Source organism: Pestalotiopsis fici (assembly GCF_000516985.1).
Source record: "Pestalotiopsis fici W106-1 unplaced genomic scaffold PFICI_Scf_2, whole genome shotgun sequence".
NCBI classification, from domain to species: Eukaryota; Fungi; Ascomycota; class Sordariomycetes; order Amphisphaeriales; family Sporocadaceae; genus Pestalotiopsis; species Pestalotiopsis fici.
In genome coordinates this window covers 1,459,150-1,482,276 of record NW_006917092.1, presented here as the reverse complement: position 1 = coordinate 1,482,276, position 23,127 = coordinate 1,459,150, and the positions used below count along the sequence as shown (strand labels likewise).

The following is a 23,127-nucleotide window of genomic DNA, read 5'->3' as shown; positions in this document are numbered from 1 at the left end:
CCTATGCAGAACTTCTCTAAATTCGTACTATTGTAATTTACCACGTGGGCTAGGAACTTCATTATGCACAAAGATGACAATATTTTCACAAGGACGAAAACACCGCCATGCCTACAAAAAAATACCCCATTCCTCCACGTGAAATACGCATCGTATTTGTTGGTAATTTAAAACTAAAAACTAAGCGAGCGTTCTCTTTGTATGACATGACTAACTAATGCTGTACCGTACATTTCGGGATCTAACTGTGAAAGCTGATATTTCCTAGATTCAAATAATCATTTCACGTCTTTCCAAAGTTGGAATGCATCTCGAACGCTGAGTGCGCGGATGCTCGGAAACAGCTGGTCGAGGCTAGTACGAGGTGGAAGGTCGGCCATATTCTCGACTACCGACATTCCAAGTTGCGCGATATGATATTCGACGCTTCCAGGAACAGTCGCCTGATAAATTCCAGTGCCCGAAAGGGGCGGCGGCGGCAGTAGAGTACAATTCCCACGGCTCAACGTTTCCGGAGTATCGTAAACCCTCGCAAATTCGCACCCCAGTATCTCTTCAGCTGTGTCAACCACACGGTTGAGGGTCGTTCGATCTCCCGATATGAAGTACCTCTGGTCCCACTCATGAAAGCCAAGCAAGGCCTCGACAAAGCGGCCGACATCACTTGAATGTGTAAGGACAAGTTTGTTGTTTCCATCTCCTGGTATGGCGGCCATCTTGTGGGCCAAGCTCACCCAGAGCGCCTGTATTTGTAGATGAGAGGGGACCTGAGGCCAGACTAGGTAGTCCATGAAGACTCCGTTATGGACGCATGCGAATTCGAGTTTCGATTTCTCCAGCTGGTGGACGGTTTCGTGCTTGTAAAGCAAGGACGGATGCATATCAGTTTGTCTAATTAACCATCAGCGAACAGTCTTCTTAAAATGGGTTTGTGATGGAGGCGACTCTTACGCTGTATCAATGTACAGGCCAAACTCGCTGGGAATAAAGCGTCTCGTGCAGTTGGATTGCTCGGCCGCCTGGATGAGATTCAGTTGGGAATCAAACCCATCCTTGGTGTATAGCGGAATAATTGAGATGACGGTCTCGATCTGGTGAGCCTCGAGTAGCTCTTTTGTGCCGTCAATATCGTCATAATCGATAGTATAAGTATTGTCGTCGGGTGAGGCCCGACTACTCAAGATGATGTATTCATGCGTGCGTGTGGCTAGAATGGCAGAAACTATGGCTTTTCCTAAGCCGCCTGAGCCACCAGCAATAGCCGCTTTCACCATCTTGTGAATTGAAATATCTTTGTAGGATATGTTTTCGCCCTTATACAGGCTGTTTAAGAATACCGGGAAATATATTATAATCGTAGGGATGGGTGTATAAGTTGTATATTTTCATTGTTTGTTTCGAAGTGGTTTTATGATAATTATACCTACTCAGACGGGGTAATAGCGGAGACATTTTGTGTTATTCAGTAACGTCCTTGCCTAGCAGCGGGGATAAGGGGCGCTCCGGACTCTAATTGACCCCGCGTTCCGCTGAGTGCTTTACTCGGAGACATTCCAGCTATAGCTAAAAGGTTCTCACGATACAGGGAACGAAACGCTTCTTTCTTGCTTGGTAGATCTCTGTAGAACTCGGCCTTCGCAGAATCCCGTTGTCCGCGTCTAGTCTTACAGTAGTTAGTAGAAGAGACGCCAAAGCAAGCGACATGCCCATAGCAGTAGACTTCATGGTTGTTCCCAAGCCAGGCACCAAGACAAGACTGTCTCCAGGCTTTTTCTAGGCCGCTAAGCGTGAAAAACTTGCACGTCAAAATCATTTCCAACCCGAGTGACCCTTTTATATGTCAAACCATCAATATATATCTCCTGGAGCTTTTTATCAAAGCCATGAAGACTTTTCAAGGCAAGATGCAAGTCGCAGACAGCCTTTGAGAAAATGAACTCGGGGAACAGGATCGTGACTGCCATCCATCTAGCTTTTCTTGTCTTTCGATACCACGAGACTTGGGTAGGTTTAGGGACGTTTAAATGGAGAACCGTCCAAGTACAAGCAAAGATGGGTATGAGACAGCTGTAGACTAGCGAGAGAGTGCTGCGATCATTTGGCCCAGAATACCACCCAACTTCTGTTTCCGCGGCGGAAGTCTTTTCAGACGTAGCATTCTGGGTAGCAGCAGCTGCTGCATGATGGACGATGAAAAGAAATTGAATGAGAAGCCAGTTCATGATTATTCGAGTTTGCATTGGGGCAAACAGTCTTGGATTGAAGTGAAGGGGCGAGAAGATGGGTAAACAGGTCGACCGTAAGAGTGTTTGGAAATGTAGAAAGCTACAATGAATGGTTGCCATTCGCCCCACAATGAGCAGTAACCTTCGTCTTATGGATAATTCATCTTGTTGCAATGGGCAAGGTACCCATCGATCTACATATAGACTATAAAGAAAGTGCGTATGGCCCATCCAATGAAGGTGACATATGATGCTTGGATCCATTCTCCACAGTTGCCAGTGACGTATCAATTCTCAATCCAACGATATCATTTATACCTATGTACATTACCTAGTAATCAGACGGAGATATATTGGTTGGACTCGTTTCAAGTTTACCCTCTCATAAACCGCGTAAGTGGTATCTTGAATCATTTGTCTTGCACCGAAACCCAGCCATCAGTCTATTTCTTTGAATTATAACTAATTCGGCTGGTCTACGTTCGCTAGTCAACGACACTTTAAAATCGCCCAAAGCAGTCTGTACTTGTGGCATCATTTGCTCAAAACTGCAGACTAAGGAAGAGTTGGTACCTGGAGACTATAAGCATGAAAGACTACGTGATGCTGGCGGCCAATGGGACAAGAGGCTGCACATGGGCTACGACGAGTGAGCGCTGAAAAATACTTGATTCCTTGTTCAATGGGTGCCCGCTACAGCCCCTACTGCGAAAAAATGAAAATGAAAATATGACATGGTACAAAGGTGTAGTCATTAATTGATTCAACTTGCCGGCCTTATAAGCGGCGACGGTCGCGAACTGAGGCCAGCGGCAAGTTGTTGTTGATGCATACATATAGACATCATCAGACATCCAGCTAGTGCTCTGCAACAATCAAGTAGAAGCCGTTAGGGCGTAGCAATTCTACTCTGCTCTGCGTCATGCGTGCATCGTTTGTTCCAAGGTCACCTGACGCGCGGCGAATCTTTTTATTTTTGTTCCTCGTTCCTCGTCTTTTTATTTCGGTCTTTTCCCATCTCTTATTTCTCGTTTCTCATTTCCCAGTACGTTTACCTGACAAACATCTTTGCACCAAGTCAAGCCGGAGAAAAAAAGAATGTCAGGTTTTGGTAGAGCCGCGCCGGTCTCCTTCGGTCCCAACACAGTATCATATTATGGCGCATTTCTCCAGCCCCTCACCATCAACCCAGAAGGCCTGCCCACATTGCCGTCAGCTTGCGATCACATTTCTTTGACGCCGCTCTCGTCTACAAGTAAACTAGTCACACTTGCAGGTTTGACAGGGTACGACCCAGCCGGCGCAGACAACGCTACGACAGTGCCAGAGCAAGCGGCCATGGCCTATGCCAAGCTCAAGACGTGCCTGGCAGCTGCTGGAGCAACACCGCGCGACATTGTGCAGGTGAAACATTATGTCGTGAAAGACACGGGTGATCCGAATGTAGACAGCTTGGATATAGTTGATCGTGGTTGGGGGGATCTCTGGGTCGCCTTTATGGATAAACACGCAAATGGCCACCGACCTCCGCAGACTGTCATAGGCGTGGCGTGTCTCGCAAAGAAGGAAATTCTATATGAGTGTGAAGTCTGGGCTATCGTGAACCCGGAAGATTCAACCCCTCGTCCTTTGGGCGGGGGTTTTCGGACGCAAGGTGCTTTACAGGTCATGCCGCACAATTAATGTGCTTCAACAGAGTACATTATTGGTTCTCCTCTGATCGCTGTCTTCTTTTATTATCTTGTCAATCGTTGATTACTTGATGCTTGCATGATTGAAAGATTTCTTGGGTTACCACTAGCAGGTACAAAATAGTTGCGTGGGGCTATGATGAGCCTGGCAACCTGGCTCTTGGGGCCTAAAGATGGTGGAGATGACCGCCCAGCAGGGCAGTCAGAACTATCGACAGAAGGCAAAGTGCTGGCCATTCCAGGCTGAACCTGCCTACCTATACTGGGTCAATCACCACATATCATTGTACCATGTTTCTCCTTATGTACTTTTCTGCTCTAGCAATTGAGTGAACCTTGCTAGCACAAAAGTTGAGGCTGTATCTGAAATATCTATCACATACTCCCTCTAGCCACCTGATTTGCTCCTTCACGTTTGCGAAACGCGCGACGGAATTCAAAGCCATTATTAATGAGGACATACCATTTGGCACAAAGCTTTCTTTTGGGCTCTTTTGAGATTAAGCATTCGCCCGAACAAGACTGCAATAACGTCCCCCCTTCTCATGTAGGCAAGAAACAGGATTATACCTATATTATCGATCTTTATATCTTGAGCTGAAATCCTTGAATCTATAAGTCCTTCTCATGTTGCCTGGCTTGAAGTGGCGTTGGCAGTAGTGATCCAGCTGATAGGGCGCACTATCATTCTGTCTAGGGCACATCACGGCATCACCTGCACTGCAGCAGCGCCCAAAGGTGTTGATCTTGGGGCACATTTGGCCTACCCCACGTCTCTCTGCTCACCCAATGCAATGTGAATTACCTAGGATCCCCCCGTTGATAACCAAAAAAGTGATTGAAGTGAATACCCCCAAGGCAAAAATTGAATGGTTTGAACAGTCCAGGCATCACAATTTCCGAGAGGGAAAGAAGAAGAAAAAAAAAAAAAAGGGGGAGATAAAAACGTGCCAGTGTCCGAAGCGGGTACCAGTAAGTGAACGTACCTCCCAGAGCCTCACGTTTAACGCAGCGCAAAGCTGGGTGATGGGTTGCAGCTGAGGTCATAAGCTCACTACATTGAAAATGCCCCTCCGTGAACACGCTACTCACTAAATGGAAGGCCTACAAAGTGATGTGGGGTAACCTGAGGACCTTTGCAAATCCCCGTGTAAAGACTTAAAGGCGCCTAATTGCCAATTTTATACAGCCCTGGACATTCAATTTAGCGTTCAATTCGGCGCTCTCAAAGCTCTGTGCGTCTTTGCACCATAGAAGGTCGAGCGTTACTCAGTGTAGATTGCAGTTGCAGTATAACGAGAAATGCATTTTTTAACAGACATTTACACCCAACCGAGGCACCTACAGAGTACATACCTAGGTACTTACTGCATACCTTGCTCGCCTTCTCAAATGAGAAAATGCATGATGACTCCGAAAGCCGAAGACTTTACTGGCAGAGTGAGTTAGGTATCTCATTACCCCAACTTTCCATGCTGCCCAAGTTCTATAATCAGGTACTTAATCTCGGCAAGTTCATCTCTTTCTTTTAGAGACTTGGAAGCCTTTTCACCAGCGACATTCTCGCAAACAGACATTCGGCTGCAAGTCAACATGTCTGACATATCTGTAGCGCATGCAGATGCCCAAATTATCACGACCAAAAAGGCACGATATGGTCGTTATGTTGACACCAAACAATGGGACCGATTCTCAGAAATCGCACTCCCACATGCCACGTTCCGATTCCTAGACACGGACAAAACCCCTCTTAGCGTTGGCAAGACCCAACTTGTTTTCAATTCAACCTCTGAATTCACAAGCTTCTTCTCCGACGCATTTGCGCGCGCCAATACCCTGCACATGTTTGGTCCAGGCGACCTCGAACAGGTGGCATATGACGAGATTGAAGCCATTTGGGCCATGGAAGATGAAATCATCATCAAGGACTCTTTGGGTCTTTACGAGCTCAGAGGTGGCGGCTACTATCACGAAACCTGGAAGAGGCATAAAGGCGACTGGTTCATCAAGTCACTGGAGCTCCGGCGGACTTACACCAAGTCGAGTTGGCTGGTAGTGTTTCTCTCTTTTCTTCAAAGATTCTTACTGATTTTCGGACAAGGCCAAGGACGCAAAGCAATCTTCCAAGTTCTGAGCCCAGTTTGGCGTCCGATCATGCATTGCACAATTGAATTGATATTGTTATTACTCTTATTATCCTCAGTCTTGTCGGCTTTCCAAGCGTCTAATTACGACCCAAATCTGTCTAAAGTTATATCTAAGGTATCTTCAATTCTAAGAAAAATAAAACATTATTTGCAACTGAGGCGGTCATTTAAACACCGTATCGTAAAAGAAGATGGTGAGCTTTGTAATGGTGTCTCAAACCTGTCCCCATACCATTCATACTCAGTGCCCACGTTTTGCACGTAAACTTGCAAGCGACCATTTTCTGACCCGGAAAATGTAGTACAATAGAATGGCAATGCCAATGTTTGCCACTACAAACGCCCACATGATACCAAAGTCCCTCCAACGGTCAGTCCAATAAATGTCCGAGCCCGAGAGGTACTGGTCGGCATTCTGATAAGCGCAGTACTGGCAATTGGACGTCGCATTCGGGTTCTGCAGCGTTCCAGTGGCCTGCTGCAGCATGGGGCCAAGATATTGCTCGCACGTGTAACCCTGCGGGGGGTCAAAGACCAGCATTTCGTCTGCAGAGCAGTCAATCTCCCGGCCGTGGAGCTGCGTGGCCACAATGCCGGCGATCCAGTAGGTAAAGGGGCTGACACGATACATGAAGACCCAAAAGCCGGGCAGCGCCGTCCGCGTCTGCAGCACGCCGCTGAAAATGGTGCTCATCATGGTGAGAAAGGTGACGATGCCGCCGGCCGATTGGGCGTCGGGCATGGCCACGACCGTCATGTGCGCAAAGACGCTGCCGTAGAGGAAGAGCTGGATCATGAAGAGCAGGACCAAGCCCTGTCGATCTGAGGACTGGTCGGGGCCCATGACGGGATAATAGAAACAGACAAAAGCGAGCACGGCGCTTATGATTTGGAAAGGAAATTCGACAATGACATTGGCAAGGAGAAAGGCCTGCCATGAGTAGGCCTTGCTAGGGCGTTCGCGGACTTCGTATAGCTCGCGTTGGGTGATGAATAACGGTTGAATCTTTCCAAGTTAGCTCAACTTCAGCTGTAAGGATTAAGGCACTGTTTCTTACCTGCTGCACGAGTGAAGTGAAAATGGTTGTAACCATGAAGACGGCAAAGATGACGTTTCGCATGCCAATTTGACTGCTGTTTGCATGGTAGAAAGTGAAGCCAATGAAAAGGCCAGATGCAATGGCCAAAATCCATTTTGAAAAAATGTATGAAGGTAATCGCCAATATTGTTGGAAAATGCGAACTGTGACGGCCCGAAGCTGATGCGTGAAAGGAATGGCGAATTCCGTGTACTCTGCGTCTTGTTTCACTGTCGAGTCAATCTTTGACGAATGGCCCTCTCCATGTAGTCTATCAAGCTCAGTGATAGTGTCACGATATTCGTCGCTAGCTTTCCAGACCGAATGCCAGTCTTCACCATGAGAGTTGCCGCCACCGTTGACAATCTCGAGCATGTACTCTGCCGGATTTTCTTGAGGATCGCATGGTCTAGGAGCGCCTTTGGAGTGGAAGTAGTCGAGCAGAATCTTGGAATCCGCACCAATGTTGCCGAAATATACTGTCCTGCCTCCCTTGGCAAGGAACAACAGCCTGTCAAACTCTTGAAAGAGAATTGCACTCGGCTGGTGAATAGTGCAAAGAACAGCCTGTCCTGCATCGGCCAGTTTTCTAAGCAGGCTGCAGATGGCCCAGGAGCTCTGAGAGTCAAGACCGCTCGTGGGTTCGTCAAGGAACAATAGCAATTTCGGTCGCGCGGCAAGTTCAACACCAATACTCAAGAGCTTTCGTTGCTCAACATTGAGACCTTGTCCTGGGGATCCCACAACGGCGTCTGCAAAGTCTTGCATGTCAAGCATGGTAATCACCTTTTCGACAAAGTCGTACTTTTCCGCCTGGCCAACGGATGCCGGTTGGCGGACGTCGGCGCTGAAGCGAAGACTCTCTCGTACGGTCGCGGTGGGTAGGTGGAGGTCTGTGATCGACTCTGTCAGTCTCACGAAATCACACAAGAACAAAGTGCCTCTTGCCGGAAGATTCGATACGTACCTTGCTGCTGAACATAACCCGTCTTACGCTGAAAGCTTGCATCTCGAGGTTGGCCATTCACAAACATGTCTCCAGTAATGACACCGATAGATGTTCGTTGTGCCAAGACATCCAAGAGTGTCGTCTTTCCGGCACCGCTGTTGTGTGTTAATCAAGGGATCTCTGAGAAAACCTATAAGAAAAGTCGGGATCTTACCTGACACCCATAAGAGCAGTAAGCGTGCCGGGCTTGACCCATCCCGTCACATTGTCGAGCAAGCGGCGAGGCTCTCCCTTGATTTCAATATCATACGTTACGTTGTGCCAAGTAAAGATGTCTGTTTGCGGCTTGATGACATCTTGTACATTCTGTCGATCAAAGGTACCTGTCGGAGTCGACGATCCATCCGAGCTGCCCTTTTCCTCGTCATTGATACCATGTTCCCGGGCCTTGGCAAGAGACTTTTCTCGAGCGCCGTTTCTTTGAAAAACCAGGACTTCAGCTGTGCTTGCAGTCGATGCATTCAGTTCGACTGCCGTGAAATATGCTGCGAGAAAGGCAATCAGGAACGCCATGAGAATGCCAAAGTTTCTCCAGAGATGTGAGTACGAGTACTCAAAGCTGGCCGAAATGTATGCATCGCCGTCAACAAATGATTCGCCAGGTACTGCTCCGGCAACAGCACAAACCCACGAGTTTCCAGTCCCATAGGGCGGAACAACGTCTGAGCAAGTAAATTGCCGACCATGGAACTCGTTGGCCACGAGGGCTTCAAAGGCATAGTAGACCGGGTTGATCCAACGAATCCAACTGAACCAGGGGTGCATTGACGGTACGGGTATCACGAAACCAGTGTAGATGACCAACGCAAGGATCATCACGCCCGCCAATGATAAGGCTTGCGACACGGTTTTCGTCACTGCAGCCATGGTACGGAATATGGCAATCATGACAAATGTTATGACATAATTGATGAGGAAGAAGATGAAGAACTGAGACGGCTCTCGTCTTAGGCCAGCCATGAAATAGATGATGAGGTTGAAGACCACGGCCGAGGCAAACTTGACGGGAACGTCGCTCATGATTCCAGCTGCTGCTTCGGTAAAGGGGTGGTAAAAGGCGTATGACGATTGCTTTTCAACAATTGGGCGCTGTGCGTACAGACTTGTGATTTCAGAAATGGCCGTCAACGCATTGAGCAAAACCGCCATGAATAGAACGGAGGTTTTGGAGTAAAAGCCTGCCGTGGCATCCGGAGTCCCGTAGAATATCGAACCAATGATGAGTGAAAGTATAGCGCTGACCATGACGTTGGTGAATGACGCCGTCATGTCGTTCCAGATACGTTGGTAAGCTCGTTTGGTATTGATGCCGACTTGCATCATGGTGTTGATGAGGTACGGCGACCCGTTTCGTACTCGCTTGGCTTGACTAAAGGCCTTTTGTGCTTGCAGCGTCTTTAGTGTTGGGTTGTCGCCTTGTGTTGAGACAAACTGCTCCTCGTAGTGGCTCATCTCGATTCTCAGAGCTCTGTACTCGGGAGAATCACGCCAATACTTTTCAAAGTCAGCCGCCGTCTTTGGTACCTTGTCTTCCATGCCTTTGCGGGGCGTCCGTTCAATCGGATTGGTCAGTGATGTGAGGAAATCGCCTGTAGTCTGTCGACGAGGGCAAAACCATCCTTGAGCTTCGAAGAACGCTTTAGCTTTACTGGCGGGTCCGAAATAGATCTGGCGACCTTCATATAGCACCGTCGCCTTGTCAAAGAGATCGTAAATTGCTTGACTTGCTTGGTAGATTGCTACAGCATTTGTACGACCCCCAATATCAGAAGCCTTGCGCAAGGACTCTGTGAATTTCAAAGCGCTAGCTGAATCGAGACCACGAGTACTGCATTGTAAAGTTAAATATCATCACCTTGGTCGGCGAATGATGTTCTTGATGGCGACTTACCTATTGTCCCAAGCGGCAAATGATGGCATGGCCACCATCATCTCTGCTATGCTCACACGTTTTCTTTCGCCTCCAGAGACGCCGCGGATAAAGTCGTCACCAACTTTGGTATTATAAGTGTGACTCAACCCAAGCACCGCCATTACGATCTTGGCAATATATCGACAGTATTGTGCGCGGCTCATGCCCTGGATACGATGCGATGGTGTTCGAGCTGACACGGCAAATTCGAGTGTTTGGCCAACGGTCAAGTGCGGGAAATGTCTATCAACCTATGGGATATGCTGATTAATACCTATTGATTGTGATACAGATGCACAGTGAATGTTGTTCTACTCACCTCCTGGTTATAGATGGCTTCACCTTTAAACTCTTTCTGCATTTGAGCATGGGATATTCCATCAAAGTTGATTGTCGAGCCGGTATCGATGCTCAAGCCATGTGTCTCTCCACACAACGTCTTGAGAAATGTGCTGCATCCTGATCCTGGGCGGCCCAATACAATGAGCATCTCACCCTGACGCAGTAACCCATCAAAATCATGCAGAATGTGTTTGGCTTTGCTTTGGCCAAACGTGAACAAGTCACCTGGTCGTAACACGGACTTGAAGACGGATCCTACTGTTTCCTGCCATTGAAGGTCCTTTCCAGTCCCGTGAACACTGAGATCTCGAAAGACGATGCCAGCTCCACGTGGATTATGGCCTGCATCAACAACTTGTTTGACAAATGATGTAAGCCATTTATCCAGTTCGAATTTGGGACTGTCCGGGTTCAGGGAATCGTCGATGCTTGGCGCGTCCGGTCGTAGGTCTGTATTGTAAGAAACCGCCCCAGCAGTCTCTTGTCGCGAGAGAATACTGGCAATTCGAGTTAATTCATCTCTATCGAGAGAATCCTGGTCCATGCTGAGAAGAGCGCGACTGGACTTTCCAGTCGTAGTATTGCACTACCAACTTGCTGGTGATACTGTATTCAGTGGATTGCGCAAGCAAAACAACCCAAGAGGCAATGAATATGAACATCCGGCAGAAGAACGATTGGCGAGTAGCACACATTAATTAGTACCATCGGAGACTTTCTACAGAGCTGACTATCGTCTATATTCCCCGTTCTCCTATTCCACCGATCTCTTTAGCGCCGGTCACTGTGTAGCCTACGGACAAACATGAAATAGATGCCTCCGACGTTCCAAAAGAATCTTTGGTCAAGACCAATCATCGGAAATGACCTTGGCGGAAGATCCAGACATTTCTTCGCTAAAGGTGGGCCCTCTGTCGCGCTATACTGACCATTGGGAACCGAGTCCCGAAAGCCGAGCAAAATCCTCACTCTTCGGGGGAACTTCACGTCGGAGGAACTTGATTTTAGCTTGGTCCGGCGGAACCAACGCATTCCACTGCCGCGAATAGACTATCGAGAGCCGAGAAGCCACAATCCGAATGCGATTGACCTTGCCCCATTTAACGGAGTTATATCGAATTCTAGGGACACTCATTGAACGTGTTGGCGCAATGCGGGTGTCTTAACACCTGATAGCTGGCGATTGTGGAGAAATCTCCTCAACATGTCCATCAAACTACTATTGAAGTAGGACCTTCGCTGTGATTGAGTAGGTACGGATGCGGAAAGCAAAACTGCTGGAATACGTGGTCATAACCACTGGAATGTGTCTGGGTTCGGATGTCTTGGTCGCTTTCATTCAGTGTTTTCCTAATTCCCCTCAGCCAAAGTGCTCCTCGCCCAAACAGCAATAGAACTTGTCGGACTAAGCAAGGGTATTTCAAAGGATAACAGATCGCTCAATAGTGACTGCGCACTGCCGTGCGAGATTTTCCTAGGGAGCCAATGGTTTTGCTTTGCCAAAAGTACAGCACGAAGAATATCTGCCATCTCGCGGCTGTCCCACATGCCTTCTCTTCTATTCAATCTCTCCAGAACCTTTATAATTCGTCCAAGCAGATGGGAATCTTCAGTGAAGATCCCAGCCAACCCTAGCGATGGTATGATATCGGCATCGTAGGCGAATACATGATGATGCAAGGTCCGAGTCTGTATGAACAACTCGGCCTTTTCCACAATAGCCTCGAGGTCCGCATGATTGAAATCGCTGAAGCGCGATCGAACATCGTGTTTGCCCTGGAGAAGAACCGTCCAGACCTTCTGTAATATGCAGAGAATCAAGAAGTCTTCCTTTTCGGCAGGTGTCCATTCGCATGATTTGGATGCTTGAAGTAGATCAAAGCGTTTGTTCCACCATGTAAAACGTCGACAAATAGCACGATATATATCCTGATCCCCCTTGACTAAATGGGCTCGTTGCCATGGCCATCGTACCGAGTCCAAATTAGGAGCAGCCCAACAGGCTTGGTCCTGGGACATGTGCTCAAAATAAGCGTCATAGGCAATTTCGATACGATGTAGCTCTTTTCGCGCTTCGCCAAGGTTTTCAAACGAGGTTATTGGCTTCGATTCGCCCATCACACGACTAGTGCTCGGAAGACCAAATAATATCAGCTGTGATACAATGGGTTCGTCAACTAGAGTGGATATATCCATCCCAAGTCGTGAGAAGAGAGTCGTGATGGAGTCGAGTTGTTCTGGGCTCATATTGTGTCCAATCGTCCGCTCTGGTTTCTCTTTCCAAGGCAGTCCAACGCGATTTGATCCGCTCTCACATTGGAGTGACGCGACAAGCAGCTTTGCGCCAGCGCGCAAATGCCGTATTGACTCGGCATAACCACCTCGCAGGTTTTCAAAACATACAAACAAGATACAACATGTAAGAGTCGCCCAAATCGTCAATTGCTCCGGATGGCTCATAGTAAGTTGAAGAGAGTGAACTGCGGCATTGTAATATCGCGTCACGGCATAGTTGTTGGGCGGAGTAGTGTTGTTCTGTAGAAGAAAGGATCTGTGTGCGGCCCCTATCGCAATCAAAGCGTGTCTTACCGCTTCGCAGTGACTGCCCAATAACGGGACATCTTGGAGCCAGAAAGAGGGCAACGACGTCGAACGTCTCATCTCTGGCATCATATAGTACAAAGCATGATTAAGGAATATATTCTCGACTCGTTGGTCATTGGAGACTCCATTCGAAATTGGCAGGTAAAGTTGACGTTTCGTGCACAATGGATCCCGTTTGACTGAATTTGAAACAGCAGCAGTAGCAGCAGCAGCATCATGATTTGGTGGCGCGTAGTCGCAAGAGAACGCATCTCTGAGGCACCGCTGACAAGACGGTTTACTCTCGTCACACTTTAAATGACGAGCTCTACGTATGAGAGAGAAAAAGTTAGAGAGAATCCAGTAAGAATCATGTCGGCATCTCATAGAGTACATACTTGCTAAGTGGGGAAAGGGAAATTTTCAGCTAGAGTCGCAACATTCGTACACGAGTCGGTCAACTTACCATGTTCTACAGCCTGTCCGCACTCTCGATGTGCTTTGTCGAGTCCACTTGGGCCTGGAGACATTACGACCCATGGCGACAGTTGACGAGGAAATAAATGGCTGTTCGGCATGCAGTAAAGGTCAGAGAATATGTCGCCTTCGGAAGGCGTGATCGATCACATGACTAGGTGCTGCACCACTGTTGACAGAGGCGGAGTAATCATCGGCCCTTGTGCTAGTAAGTAGTCGCACCAATTGTCAGAAACTCGCGATCCGCGGATCCGTCGAGGTTGAAATTTGAACACGCATCACGTTGTGGCTTAGATGAATATGATGAGTAAATCCAGGGCTCTGGAACTCTTGAAAATGATTTCTTAATGATCGTGCCAATGAGATACCATTTTGGAAAGATCTATCAAGTCGGATATGTTGCTGTATCGTAACAGGGGGATGATGGACGGGCGCCCCACAACACCATGAATTTCAATTGGCTGTCTCGTAAAATACTAAACTAGCGCCGGCAAATCAGGTACGCTGCTCGCCCTGTATTCCGTAGGATGGGACGTGAAGCGGCAGCTATCGAGACAGAGGGGAGATACGACCGACGAAGAGACCTATAATTTCAGGCATGTGAACGAGCCTCTATCTCCATACGTAGATAATCTAGGACATGAAAGTTGAGCCACGTACTCTGTACAAGTCTCTCAAAGCAGCCCTTTAGCCTCCAAGCTAATACTAACCCACAGTCAGTGAGGCACAGCATGCCATTGGCCACATCGTAATACACTACAACTCCTGTATAGATTTATGTAGCACTACGCTCATTCTGGGATAAGTATATCCCATATTTTGCTTGATACGGCACGTGTGGACTGCCGACACATGGGGGCTTGTGTTAATTTGATGGTTTCTTTATGCCAAAGGAGATATGCGCCTTCCAGATGTACTAGCTTATTTGTTTTCTTTCTTTTTTTTTTTCGGCATACACGGCATGATTCTTATGAACATCATTCTCTTATGTATATTACAAGTCTATATAAGGGCCGTGACCGGCACGGAAAGTTGAGTGAATGATATCTGTTCAGTATCTCGACTATCACTCATTTTCCCATCTCCTCTGTTACCATGTTTTCAAATCTACTCTTGTGTTTTTCCTTCTTGGCCACTGTGCCCCAAATTACGAGAGCAGCACAAGTCGCCAATTTCAACGTGTCTGCTGAGACGGCCTTGGAATATGGCTGTGATGCAACCTGCTACGAGTACTTCAGCTACGGCCTTGAATACGACGCTTCGTACTTTGGAAGCCTTTATGACGAAGACTTTTACGCAACGGCCGACAATTTTTCCACCTCCGAGCCCGGCGATCTTCTCAAGTTCCAACCCATCGATCCAGACAATCTCAGTGATATTCCCGATGGAACCACTGCTTATCGCTTCCAATATGTCTCCGTAGATGTATTTGGCAACTCTGTTCCCGCGACGGGTTTCATTGCATTTCCATACTCTAGCAGATCCAATGACCATAAATTCGGCACCGTCGCTTGGGCACACGGTACCTCTGGTGTCTTTCGAGGTTGCGCTCCCTCTGCCATGCCCAACCTGTACGAGTATGGAAGCTGGGCTTACCTGATCAACCGAGGCTACGCTGTTGTCGCGACAGATTATGCTGGCCTTGGTAACAACTACACTGCTCATCAGTATTTTGCCTTCTCGGCCCAGGCCAACGACTTGTACTACTCTGTTGTCGCCGCGCGCCAGCTCTTCGGTAGCCAGCTCAGTGATGAGTGGGTGAGCGTCGGGCACTCGCAAGGCGGTGGTGCCGTCTGGACTCTGGCCGAGAGCGACTTGCTCCGCGAAGACCCTGCCAACGCTGGCACCTACCTCGGAACCGTCGCGCAGGCTCCCGGTCTTCGTGGCAAAGATCTTGCCGAAGAGGGCTACTATGCCGCCCTCAACTCCACCGGCACAGACAACTCTCGCGCTGTTCTTGGCGAGCTGGGGTGGGGCGCCTTTGGTCTGCACCGGGTTATCGCCAATGAATCCTTTTCATGGGTCCATGAGAAGTTCCGAAAGCGTCTGGCGCTCGCCGAGCTGGCTCAGGCCTGCTACTTGTCAATGGAACTGCTGGTGGCAGATCTCGAGGTCGATGATGTCTTCAACATCTCGGATGCAAGCTTCCAGGCAGAGTTCTCGGTAGCTCAGAACTATTCCTTGGTCGGCCAAGGCAAGAGTGAGCAGCCGGTCCTGGTGGTCCAAGGTCTTGCCGACGTTTCCGTGTATCCAGACATCACTGAGCTCAGCTACGAAGGAGCGTGTGAATACGGCAATGTCATCCAAATGCAATACTATCCTGGCCTTGACCATGTCCCCGTCATTGCTGCATCGGCGCCGTCCTTTCTGCAATGGATCGACGACCGTTTCGCTGGCAAGACGACCCCGTGTTCGTGTACCAACACGACCATTCAGCCATTCGACGCGACCTACATGTACGCCCCCGCTGATACCGATTAGATGACGTGCCGCCTTGTGGTACAGTCCATTCAGGAAACGTAGACGATCAAAGGTCGTCGACGATCTGGCCACGGAACTTTTATTCTCTCCGTCACGCTTTTGGAGGTTCAAAAGCACTAGCTGCTGCCAAGTCATGCGGTTGAAGATGCGGTTGAAGAGTGTACATTTATATTTCGTGTATTTACATTTCTATATTGGAAGAGGGGTCAGCCAGCTTAGATCAATAATTTCGCTGAAACATTCCGGTTAAGCAATAGAGAAAGATATTTGTCCTCCGAGATCACCAAGGTGCTCTAGTTTGATGTACGTGTGGGTTCACACATATTCCCTGAGCGGACCACCCCGTTCTTGATACCACCCTTGCTGTCGCCAATAAAGGTCTACGGCGCGAATAGGATGGGTCCATTACCACCTGGCGCGATTGGTTTTGCCAATATGACTTCGGCCCGAGGCAGTTTCATAGGCAGGGTCTAGGAGGCGGCCCGGAGTTCGTGCGGGTACCTTGTCTTGCTAGCCGATAGCCATGCGTGTTTTCGGTACCTTCTTCCTCCATAGCGCTCATCCTCATCATGCTGAGCTCGTACATGTGAGTTACTCGGACATTTTTCGAAGCTAATTAGAGCGATCTCCCCATCAATACACTGAGCAGATAGGTAAGTGAAGCAGCTCGGTCGCCCCCACAACCTCTCAAGTTGGAGTGAGGTAGGAATTTCGGAGTCGTCAATGAGGTGATCAAGTCATCTCCGACCCCAATCAATATTTTCCTCCCCCAAAGATGGCCGGGATCCTCGAGAATCTCCAAATTTCCACAGCCAGTAGCAGCCCTTCGGCTCTGACTTCCGCCCCACCAAATTTCTGTAGACGCAAGTGGCTGGATCAAGTTGCGTCGCTATTCTCGGTAGAGCAGCTACCTCGTTCTGGCAAGTTTGAAAAACCAGATCTCAAGCAAAGTGGCGGAAACATCCGATTCGCGGCGTCATCATTCCAGCGCTTACATGGCAACCATCACACCTGGTTGCTTGGTGGGGGGAAGCCTCCGTGTTGAACAATGAATTATATGATCACAGATGAAACTCTATTACAGTAGGTGGAACGGAATACTACTACTAGCCACTTTATTCCTGCATCGCAACCATCAAGCGAGATTTCGAGGGATTGCATCATGTCAAAACTATTCGAGCCGCTTGACATTGGCACCGTACAACTCCAGAACCGTTGTGTCTTGGCGCCTCTGACCCGTTACCGTTGCGACGATGACTGGGTCCCACTCCCAATGACTCGAGGTATGTAGCATTCTACTGATCTGGTATTTTCGCTTTCGGACTCCTGAACAAAATCGTGTAGAGTACTATACTCAGAGAGCAGCCGTACCGGGCACCTTGCTCATATCCGAGGCGACATTTATTTCAGAGCAGGCAGCTGGGCGCCGAAACGTTCCAGGTATCTGGACGGACGCGCAGGTTGCAGGCTGGAAGCCAATCACAGACGCAGTACATGAAAAGGGGTGCTTTATGTATTGCCAGATCTGGCACCTAGGCCGCGCCGGGTGGCCTGACGTCCATAAGTCACTCGGCCACAGGGTGCTGTCGTCGAGCGCCGTGGCCATTGACGAGACCAGGCCAGTTCCCGAGGCCATGACCGAGGACGACATTTGGACCGTCATCAGCGATTATGCCACGGCGGCAAAGAGGGCCATGGCTGCAGGGTTCGACGGCGTCGAGATCCACGGTGCCAACGGCTACCTTGCCGACCAGTTCCTGCAGGACAACTGCAACCGGCGACAGGATGCATGGGGCGGCTCGGTCGAGAACAGGGCAAGGTTCCACCTCGAGGTCACCAAGGCGGTCGTGGAGGCCATTGGGGCCCATCGTACGGCCGTTCGCTTGAGTCCCTTTAGCGATTATCTAGGCATGTTGATGGACGATCCGCTGCCGACTTTTGAGTACCTGGTTCGGGAACTGAGGTCATTCAAACTTGCGTACTTGCATCTCATTGAAGCTCGCATCACTGGAAACGACGATGGCGACTGCGGAGGATCCAACGACTGTAGCTCTTTGATCAAGGCTTGGGAGAACAAGAGCCCCATAGTGTTGGCGGGCGGGTTTCAACCCGACAGTGCGCGTCGAGCTGTAGATGAGACATACAAGGACTACGACATTGCCATCGGGTTTGGGCGTTATTACATCTCCAATCCGGATCTCGTGTTTAGAATCAAGGAAGGCATTGAACTGGTCAAGTACAACAGATTGCACTTTTACACACCAAAGTTGGCAGAAGGATACATTGACTACGCCTACAGCCCCCAGTATCTCGCCCAAACAAAGTGATGAATCGGTTCTATTACTTTGATAGTGGTATAATGCTGTATTTTTGGCGAGCGGTTAGACTGTCATGTTGAAGTTGTCTTGGGGGATTGTCAAGCTGAACGATTGATCCCTCCGATCGACTCATGTTTTCCGGTGGCGTGTTTCGGCCAGGGGGAAGCTGATCAGTTTGGTGTCGTCACGGAAATGGAACATTCAGGGCTCGTAGTTCTCACGCAGATCGGCATACAAATGTCCTTTGTACAACATGCGGCTGAAAGTCCCCTAGGGTGTATTCATTTGCCCCTTTTCGTTGAATCACCTGGAGGAGGAGGAATGCATTGTGTGGTGTACTTGCAAAGGCAAAAGTAATCCAACGGTTGACAGGCGAGCTGGGATGAGCAGATACACCAAACGAAAAGTCCAAATGCATATTCTCATCTGCGGCCGTGCTTCTCAACGCAGATGAAGATGCACTGGAGACTTGTGTACCTAATGCTGCTTCGAAGCCTTTTTTTTTTTTTTTTTTAAATTTCAACCGTTATGGTACAATGCCAGATTGTATCAAACGCGGCGAGGCCGAAAACTTTCATGTCGCATTCAGTCTTGGTATTGGTACATTCTCCAAAATCGATGCAAATATTAATGCAACTATAACACGTTGTTCTGAAGGCATCTGAGGCACAATATTGTGGGTCACTCTACTCATTGCATTTTTCCGTACGCAAATAGTATTCGAAATTGTTGCTTGGCTTATGGAGCAATTTTTTTTTTTTTTGGGCGGGAACTGCCGCCGACTCGGACACCAAGCGAGGACAACCGCAGTAGCGAACAGCAAGGTATTGAAAGAGTCTTTTAGTCAAAGGGACTTTTGTGTGGGAATATGGTAAAAATCCTAGTAACTACAAGGTAATGTGCATAACGGTCGACTCATTTCCTTCCCCCGCCTACAGGCGTTGCTTGCTCACCTTGTATGGGGCACGCACCGTAGTCGATTCCCACTTCTTCGGGCCGGCCGCTGCAGCACTAGGGAGCTCAGCCGATGCTTCCTATCTCTCAGCGGCGGCGACTGATTCCATGATGCAAGTAAACATGGACAGTCATGAGAGGAACTGCCAATGTCTCCCAAGTAAAGTGTAGGAAAGTGTTCATGACTTGCAAGAAGGCATATAGACTTTTCGCCATGGTCAGCAAGTTTGTAATACCGCACAAATCAGAACAGATGTCATTGGAATATTCTTGACAAAGTATCAACGAATGAATGGTTGGGTCTAGGCCTGGCTTAATGCAAACCACGTTGTCTTTTACTATGTACCAGCCCGCTAACTGTGTGTGTTTCTTTGCTGTTGAAGGTTGCCGCTATATTGCCTGCAGCACCTTGCGTTGCTATGGGGCGCAAGCTGACCCTTGCCCGCAATATGACGACACTAAGGTTAGCACACTAGCGAAGCTAGCTCCTGTACAATAGCAAATGTACCTACGAGTTTCCTACTAGGTACCTACATTACTTTGTAGGTACCTACCTACCTACCTGCCTTGCCATCTAGTCGTTTCCGACATCCACGCAGCCAAGATGCGGTTTTATTTATTTACTTATCTCCTAGTTTTCGTGATCGAATTACACCCAAAATATAACATTTTATTTTACGGAACATTTAATTTTGTTTTGAATTTGTGTGACAGTGGTGTGACGTGACAAGGTGAAAGCGAGTGCCTTGGTACGGTAGCACAACACAGCACAATCCATCCCGAACGCCTCTCGGAGCGCATGGGAAGCTGTTCTGTTGACTTGTGGCGCTACACCATCATCAATCACACGAATCGGCATGGGCCCGGGAACTTTTTGTCACCTTGACAGAACCAAATGAGAAGTGGGTTTTCAACGTGTCACTGAATCTTAAACGTGCACCGCAATGCAGATGAGGAGGAACTGTTTCCGTGTGACGGTCTAGACGGAATCCTGCGTGCTCAATGGCGATATGTACATATGCAACTCTGTTGCAGAAAGAACCCTTTGGACATGTTGCCCAGCATTTTCTGGCAAGCTGACAAGGGATCCTCCGTTTCTTGTTACCATTTGGTAGTGTACATTGACTGATGCTTGTCGTTGATCGAGGCACAGACCAGTGGAGCAAAGGGCTAGTCTCGGTTAGTAAACTTTGCCCGCGACATGTTGTGTACATCAGTCAATAGTACATATATACTGAAATCGAGCAAGTGGGACATATCAAGGAGGAGGTATCACACAGAGTACACAGGATTCAGGTTCTTTTTTTCTGCCCTGCAGCGTAGATGGCAACGTGGATTACAAATGCGCATGATATTCTCACGAGGTGGTGGCGTTCTAGCCCATTGTCAAGAGCAACAAGTCCATCCTCTGAAAAGAAAACATTCAAGTGGACGCAAACTACTGCATCACCACGAGCTAATGCCATCACATATCAATCCGCAATCTTTTTCTTTAAAAGAGGCAAAGTGATGCAGGGGTCCTCAAATGTCAAAATACTACCGGCATCTCATTCTCCATTCCGGCTGGCACTCTGGATGTTGGCGGGACAAAGCCCCTCGTGGAATAATCCTGGTCACTAACTGGTGGCTGCAGCCTCTTGGAACCCGGAAAATGACGATGAAGAGTGACGAGCAATATTGTGCGTATGTACGAGTGTGCACTGCTTGATGCATACGGGGAACCCCAGGGCACACGAGGGACAGCGAATCACAAACACGGGACGAGGGTCGGCTCTTCAGGCCGTTGTTGGTGCATCAAGCAAGCACTCTTGTTTCAACGACGCTCCAGGCGAATGGTTCACTTGGAGTATTATTATGATTTTTGATTGGAAGATTTGACCCTATGAGACAGGATGATGATTGCCACCGCCGCCTCGTCGAGTATGACAGCAGCAGATACCCGTGGTTCGACCTGGGTAGTATTCAGGTAAAAAGGGATAGGTAGGAGAATGGAAATGAACCGTCTCCCGCTGGGATACGATCGACATTTGCAATGTTGTTGTGTAAAGGAGAAGGTGTGGTAGCCTTGCTACTACAGGCGTTGTGTACATAGTACTGGTGTCATTAGAGGTTGACATGGGGGCAAGCGGCGTGTTTATTGCCCCACTCATGGTTGCTGTAGGAAGATTGTGGGGGAAGGAGAGAGTTCAGTATATGACGGGATATTGTAGCCCGCATTTGGGATACAATAAAAGAACGTACATGTACGAGCCATTAATCAAATCTAGGATCGACTTCCGAACCACCGCTTACTCTCCCCTTTTGGGACGTTTGAAAAAGCCTTGATAGCACAATGATACGAGATGTCAACACAGAGACAAGGGGGTCCAATCATGCATAATGTAGCGACCAGAGGCTTGTAAAGCAAGAGTACATGGAAGCTTCTCTTGCAGAGCCTTTTTTCTGCTAAAGAAATTTTGTGCGACGTCGGAGACTACTACCCTGACTCCGCGATATTAGGGAGGTGAACGAGTTGATCTGCGACCATCTGAAGTTTCTTTAGCATAAATCATCACTATCACTCATATAGGCGAGTGTGATTATGTGACGGATTCGTGATCGTCAATGGAGTGAGAGGTTCTTCAAGACTGCCTGTTCAAGGCCTAAAAGAACTAGTCTCAGCCGTCATCCCTGCAGCGCATTGCAATTGAAGCGTTTAGCCGCTGTTCCTTGCAGACGACCTTGCCCCTCTCGACTTACACCTTTGATCCTTGCTTCCACCACTCTGATTGGTTCAATTGGCTATTGTCAGAGCAACCAATGTCGACGTCAAAAATTCTAGTATCACAAAGTCCGAACCGGCCGACCACGTCTAGATTCAAGGCCACCTTTTTTCCATGATTAATGTAGGAGAAAAATCTTCCAAGCATGGTTCTTTCAACATGGCTTCAACGTGATTTTGCACCCGATTGGTAAACCAAGCGCTCATGCTGCCTTAGTTGACGGGTCCCGGGGCCGATGGGGTCCGTGTCGGCTTTGTGCCCCCTCCCTCATCCCTCCGCCCCTTGCCGGCCAATATCTGCCTTTGCCGGTATCCTATACTTGCATCACTTGCCATGAGTATACTGACCGCGATGTGAACAATACATTTTCCCGGGGGCCATGATCCTCCAAATGGTATCATTTTAGTCACATTAGACTTGTGATAAGGAAAGTCACATTCTTCACCGCATGTGGATCAAAGTATTCCGTCTCCAGATGTCAAGATGCTGAGGATATCGTTCGACATGTCTATAAAAGGGTCAGACCTTCTTCTGGCAATCATCTTTTTTCTATTCTCTCATCATCAACATACAATTACCTTCTTAAGCACTGCCTACATCACAATCTACTTCCTCTCCAATATCCATCAAAACATCTTGTCCACACTTCCTCATCTTATAAACCCAAACTTTTCTCAACTCCATAAACCATCACCAAACCGCCAACATGCAGTTCAAGACCTACATGACCGTTCTGGCTCTTGCCGCCACCGCCTTTGCTGCTCCCACACCACAATCGACTGCCAATGGACTCGGTGTAAACGGAGCATCGGAATCTAAGCGTGCACCTGAGCCCGTACCAGAGTCTTGCACCTCGGTATGTTGCAACCGCCTTCCCGACTTTTACAATGCGTATAGATACAGGTACTAACACTACGCAATTCACAGAATGCCAAGAGGACAGGATATGGAGAAGTGTGCACTTCGACAACTACTGCTTCCAAGCGGGACGCCGAGGTACTATAGCCCGTCACCTTTTACGATTTATTGTGGGGAACCAACAAGATGACTAACATTGCTTAAATAGGAGCCGGCCCTCGAGAAGAGAACAGGCATGGGCATCATCAGCTCGGGAGGCGACGAAGCATGAACATAAAAAGAATGGGAA

The 23,127-nt window shown here is 48.4% G+C and overlaps 8 protein-coding genes across 8 annotated transcripts; 5 read left to right on the top strand and 3 right to left on the bottom strand.

Moving 5' to 3' along the window:
- Nucleotides 1-278: 278 nt before the first annotated feature.
- Nucleotides 279-1,274, bottom strand: PFICI_02644 (uncharacterized protein; the record flags this gene model as incomplete). Its single annotated transcript, XM_007831225.1, has 2 exons — nt 279-891; nt 952-1,274. The coding sequence occupies 2 exons, from the start codon at nt 1,272-1,274 to the stop codon at nt 279-281; spliced, it is 936 nt and encodes a 311-aa protein (XP_007829416.1).
- A 2,049-nt stretch (nt 1,275-3,323) lies between these two features.
- PFICI_02643 (uncharacterized protein) lies at nt 3,324-3,908 on the top strand (the record flags this gene model as incomplete). The annotated part of the gene is made up of 1 exon (XM_007831224.1): nt 3,324-3,908. One exon carries the CDS (start codon nt 3,324-3,326, stop codon nt 3,906-3,908), a length of 585 nt encoding a protein of 194 aa, XP_007829415.1.
- Nucleotides 3,909-5,509: 1,601 nt separating this feature from the next.
- On the top strand, nt 5,510-6,050 carry PFICI_02642 (uncharacterized protein; the record flags this gene model as incomplete). Its single annotated transcript, XM_007831223.1, has 2 exons — nt 5,510-5,968; nt 6,018-6,050. 2 exons carry the CDS (start codon nt 5,510-5,512, stop codon nt 6,048-6,050), a joined length of 492 nt encoding a protein of 163 aa, XP_007829414.1.
- Nucleotides 6,051-6,304: 254 nt separating this feature from the next.
- Nucleotides 6,305-10,949, bottom strand: PFICI_02641 (uncharacterized protein; the record flags this gene model as incomplete). Its single annotated transcript, XM_007831222.1, has 6 exons — nt 6,305-7,069; nt 7,122-8,035; nt 8,110-8,246; nt 8,306-9,979; nt 10,043-10,314; nt 10,383-10,949. The coding sequence occupies 6 exons, from the start codon at nt 10,947-10,949 to the stop codon at nt 6,305-6,307; spliced, it is 4,329 nt and encodes a 1,442-aa protein (XP_007829413.1).
- An 806-nt stretch (nt 10,950-11,755) lies between these two features.
- Nucleotides 11,756-12,652, bottom strand: PFICI_02640 (uncharacterized protein; the record flags this gene model as incomplete). The annotated part of the gene is made up of 1 exon (XM_007831221.1): nt 11,756-12,652. The coding sequence occupies one exon, from the start codon at nt 12,650-12,652 to the stop codon at nt 11,756-11,758; it is 897 nt and encodes a 298-aa protein (XP_007829412.1).
- A 1,908-nt stretch (nt 12,653-14,560) lies between these two features.
- PFICI_02639 (uncharacterized protein) lies at nt 14,561-15,946 on the top strand (the record flags this gene model as incomplete). The annotated part of the gene is made up of 1 exon (XM_007831220.1): nt 14,561-15,946. The coding sequence occupies one exon, from the start codon at nt 14,561-14,563 to the stop codon at nt 15,944-15,946; it is 1,386 nt and encodes a 461-aa protein (XP_007829411.1).
- A 1,162-nt stretch (nt 15,947-17,108) lies between these two features.
- PFICI_02638 (uncharacterized protein) lies at nt 17,109-18,273 on the top strand (the record flags this gene model as incomplete). The annotated part of the gene is made up of 2 exons (XM_007831219.1): nt 17,109-17,229; nt 17,291-18,273. 2 exons carry the CDS (start codon nt 17,109-17,111, stop codon nt 18,271-18,273), a joined length of 1,104 nt encoding a protein of 367 aa, XP_007829410.1.
- A 4,413-nt stretch (nt 18,274-22,686) lies between these two features.
- On the top strand, nt 22,687-23,109 carry PFICI_02637 (uncharacterized protein; the record flags this gene model as incomplete). The annotated part of the gene is made up of 3 exons (XM_007831218.1): nt 22,687-22,836; nt 22,908-22,976; nt 23,047-23,109. 3 exons carry the CDS (start codon nt 22,687-22,689, stop codon nt 23,107-23,109), a joined length of 282 nt encoding a protein of 93 aa, XP_007829409.1.
- Nucleotides 23,110-23,127: the final 18 nt, after the last annotated feature.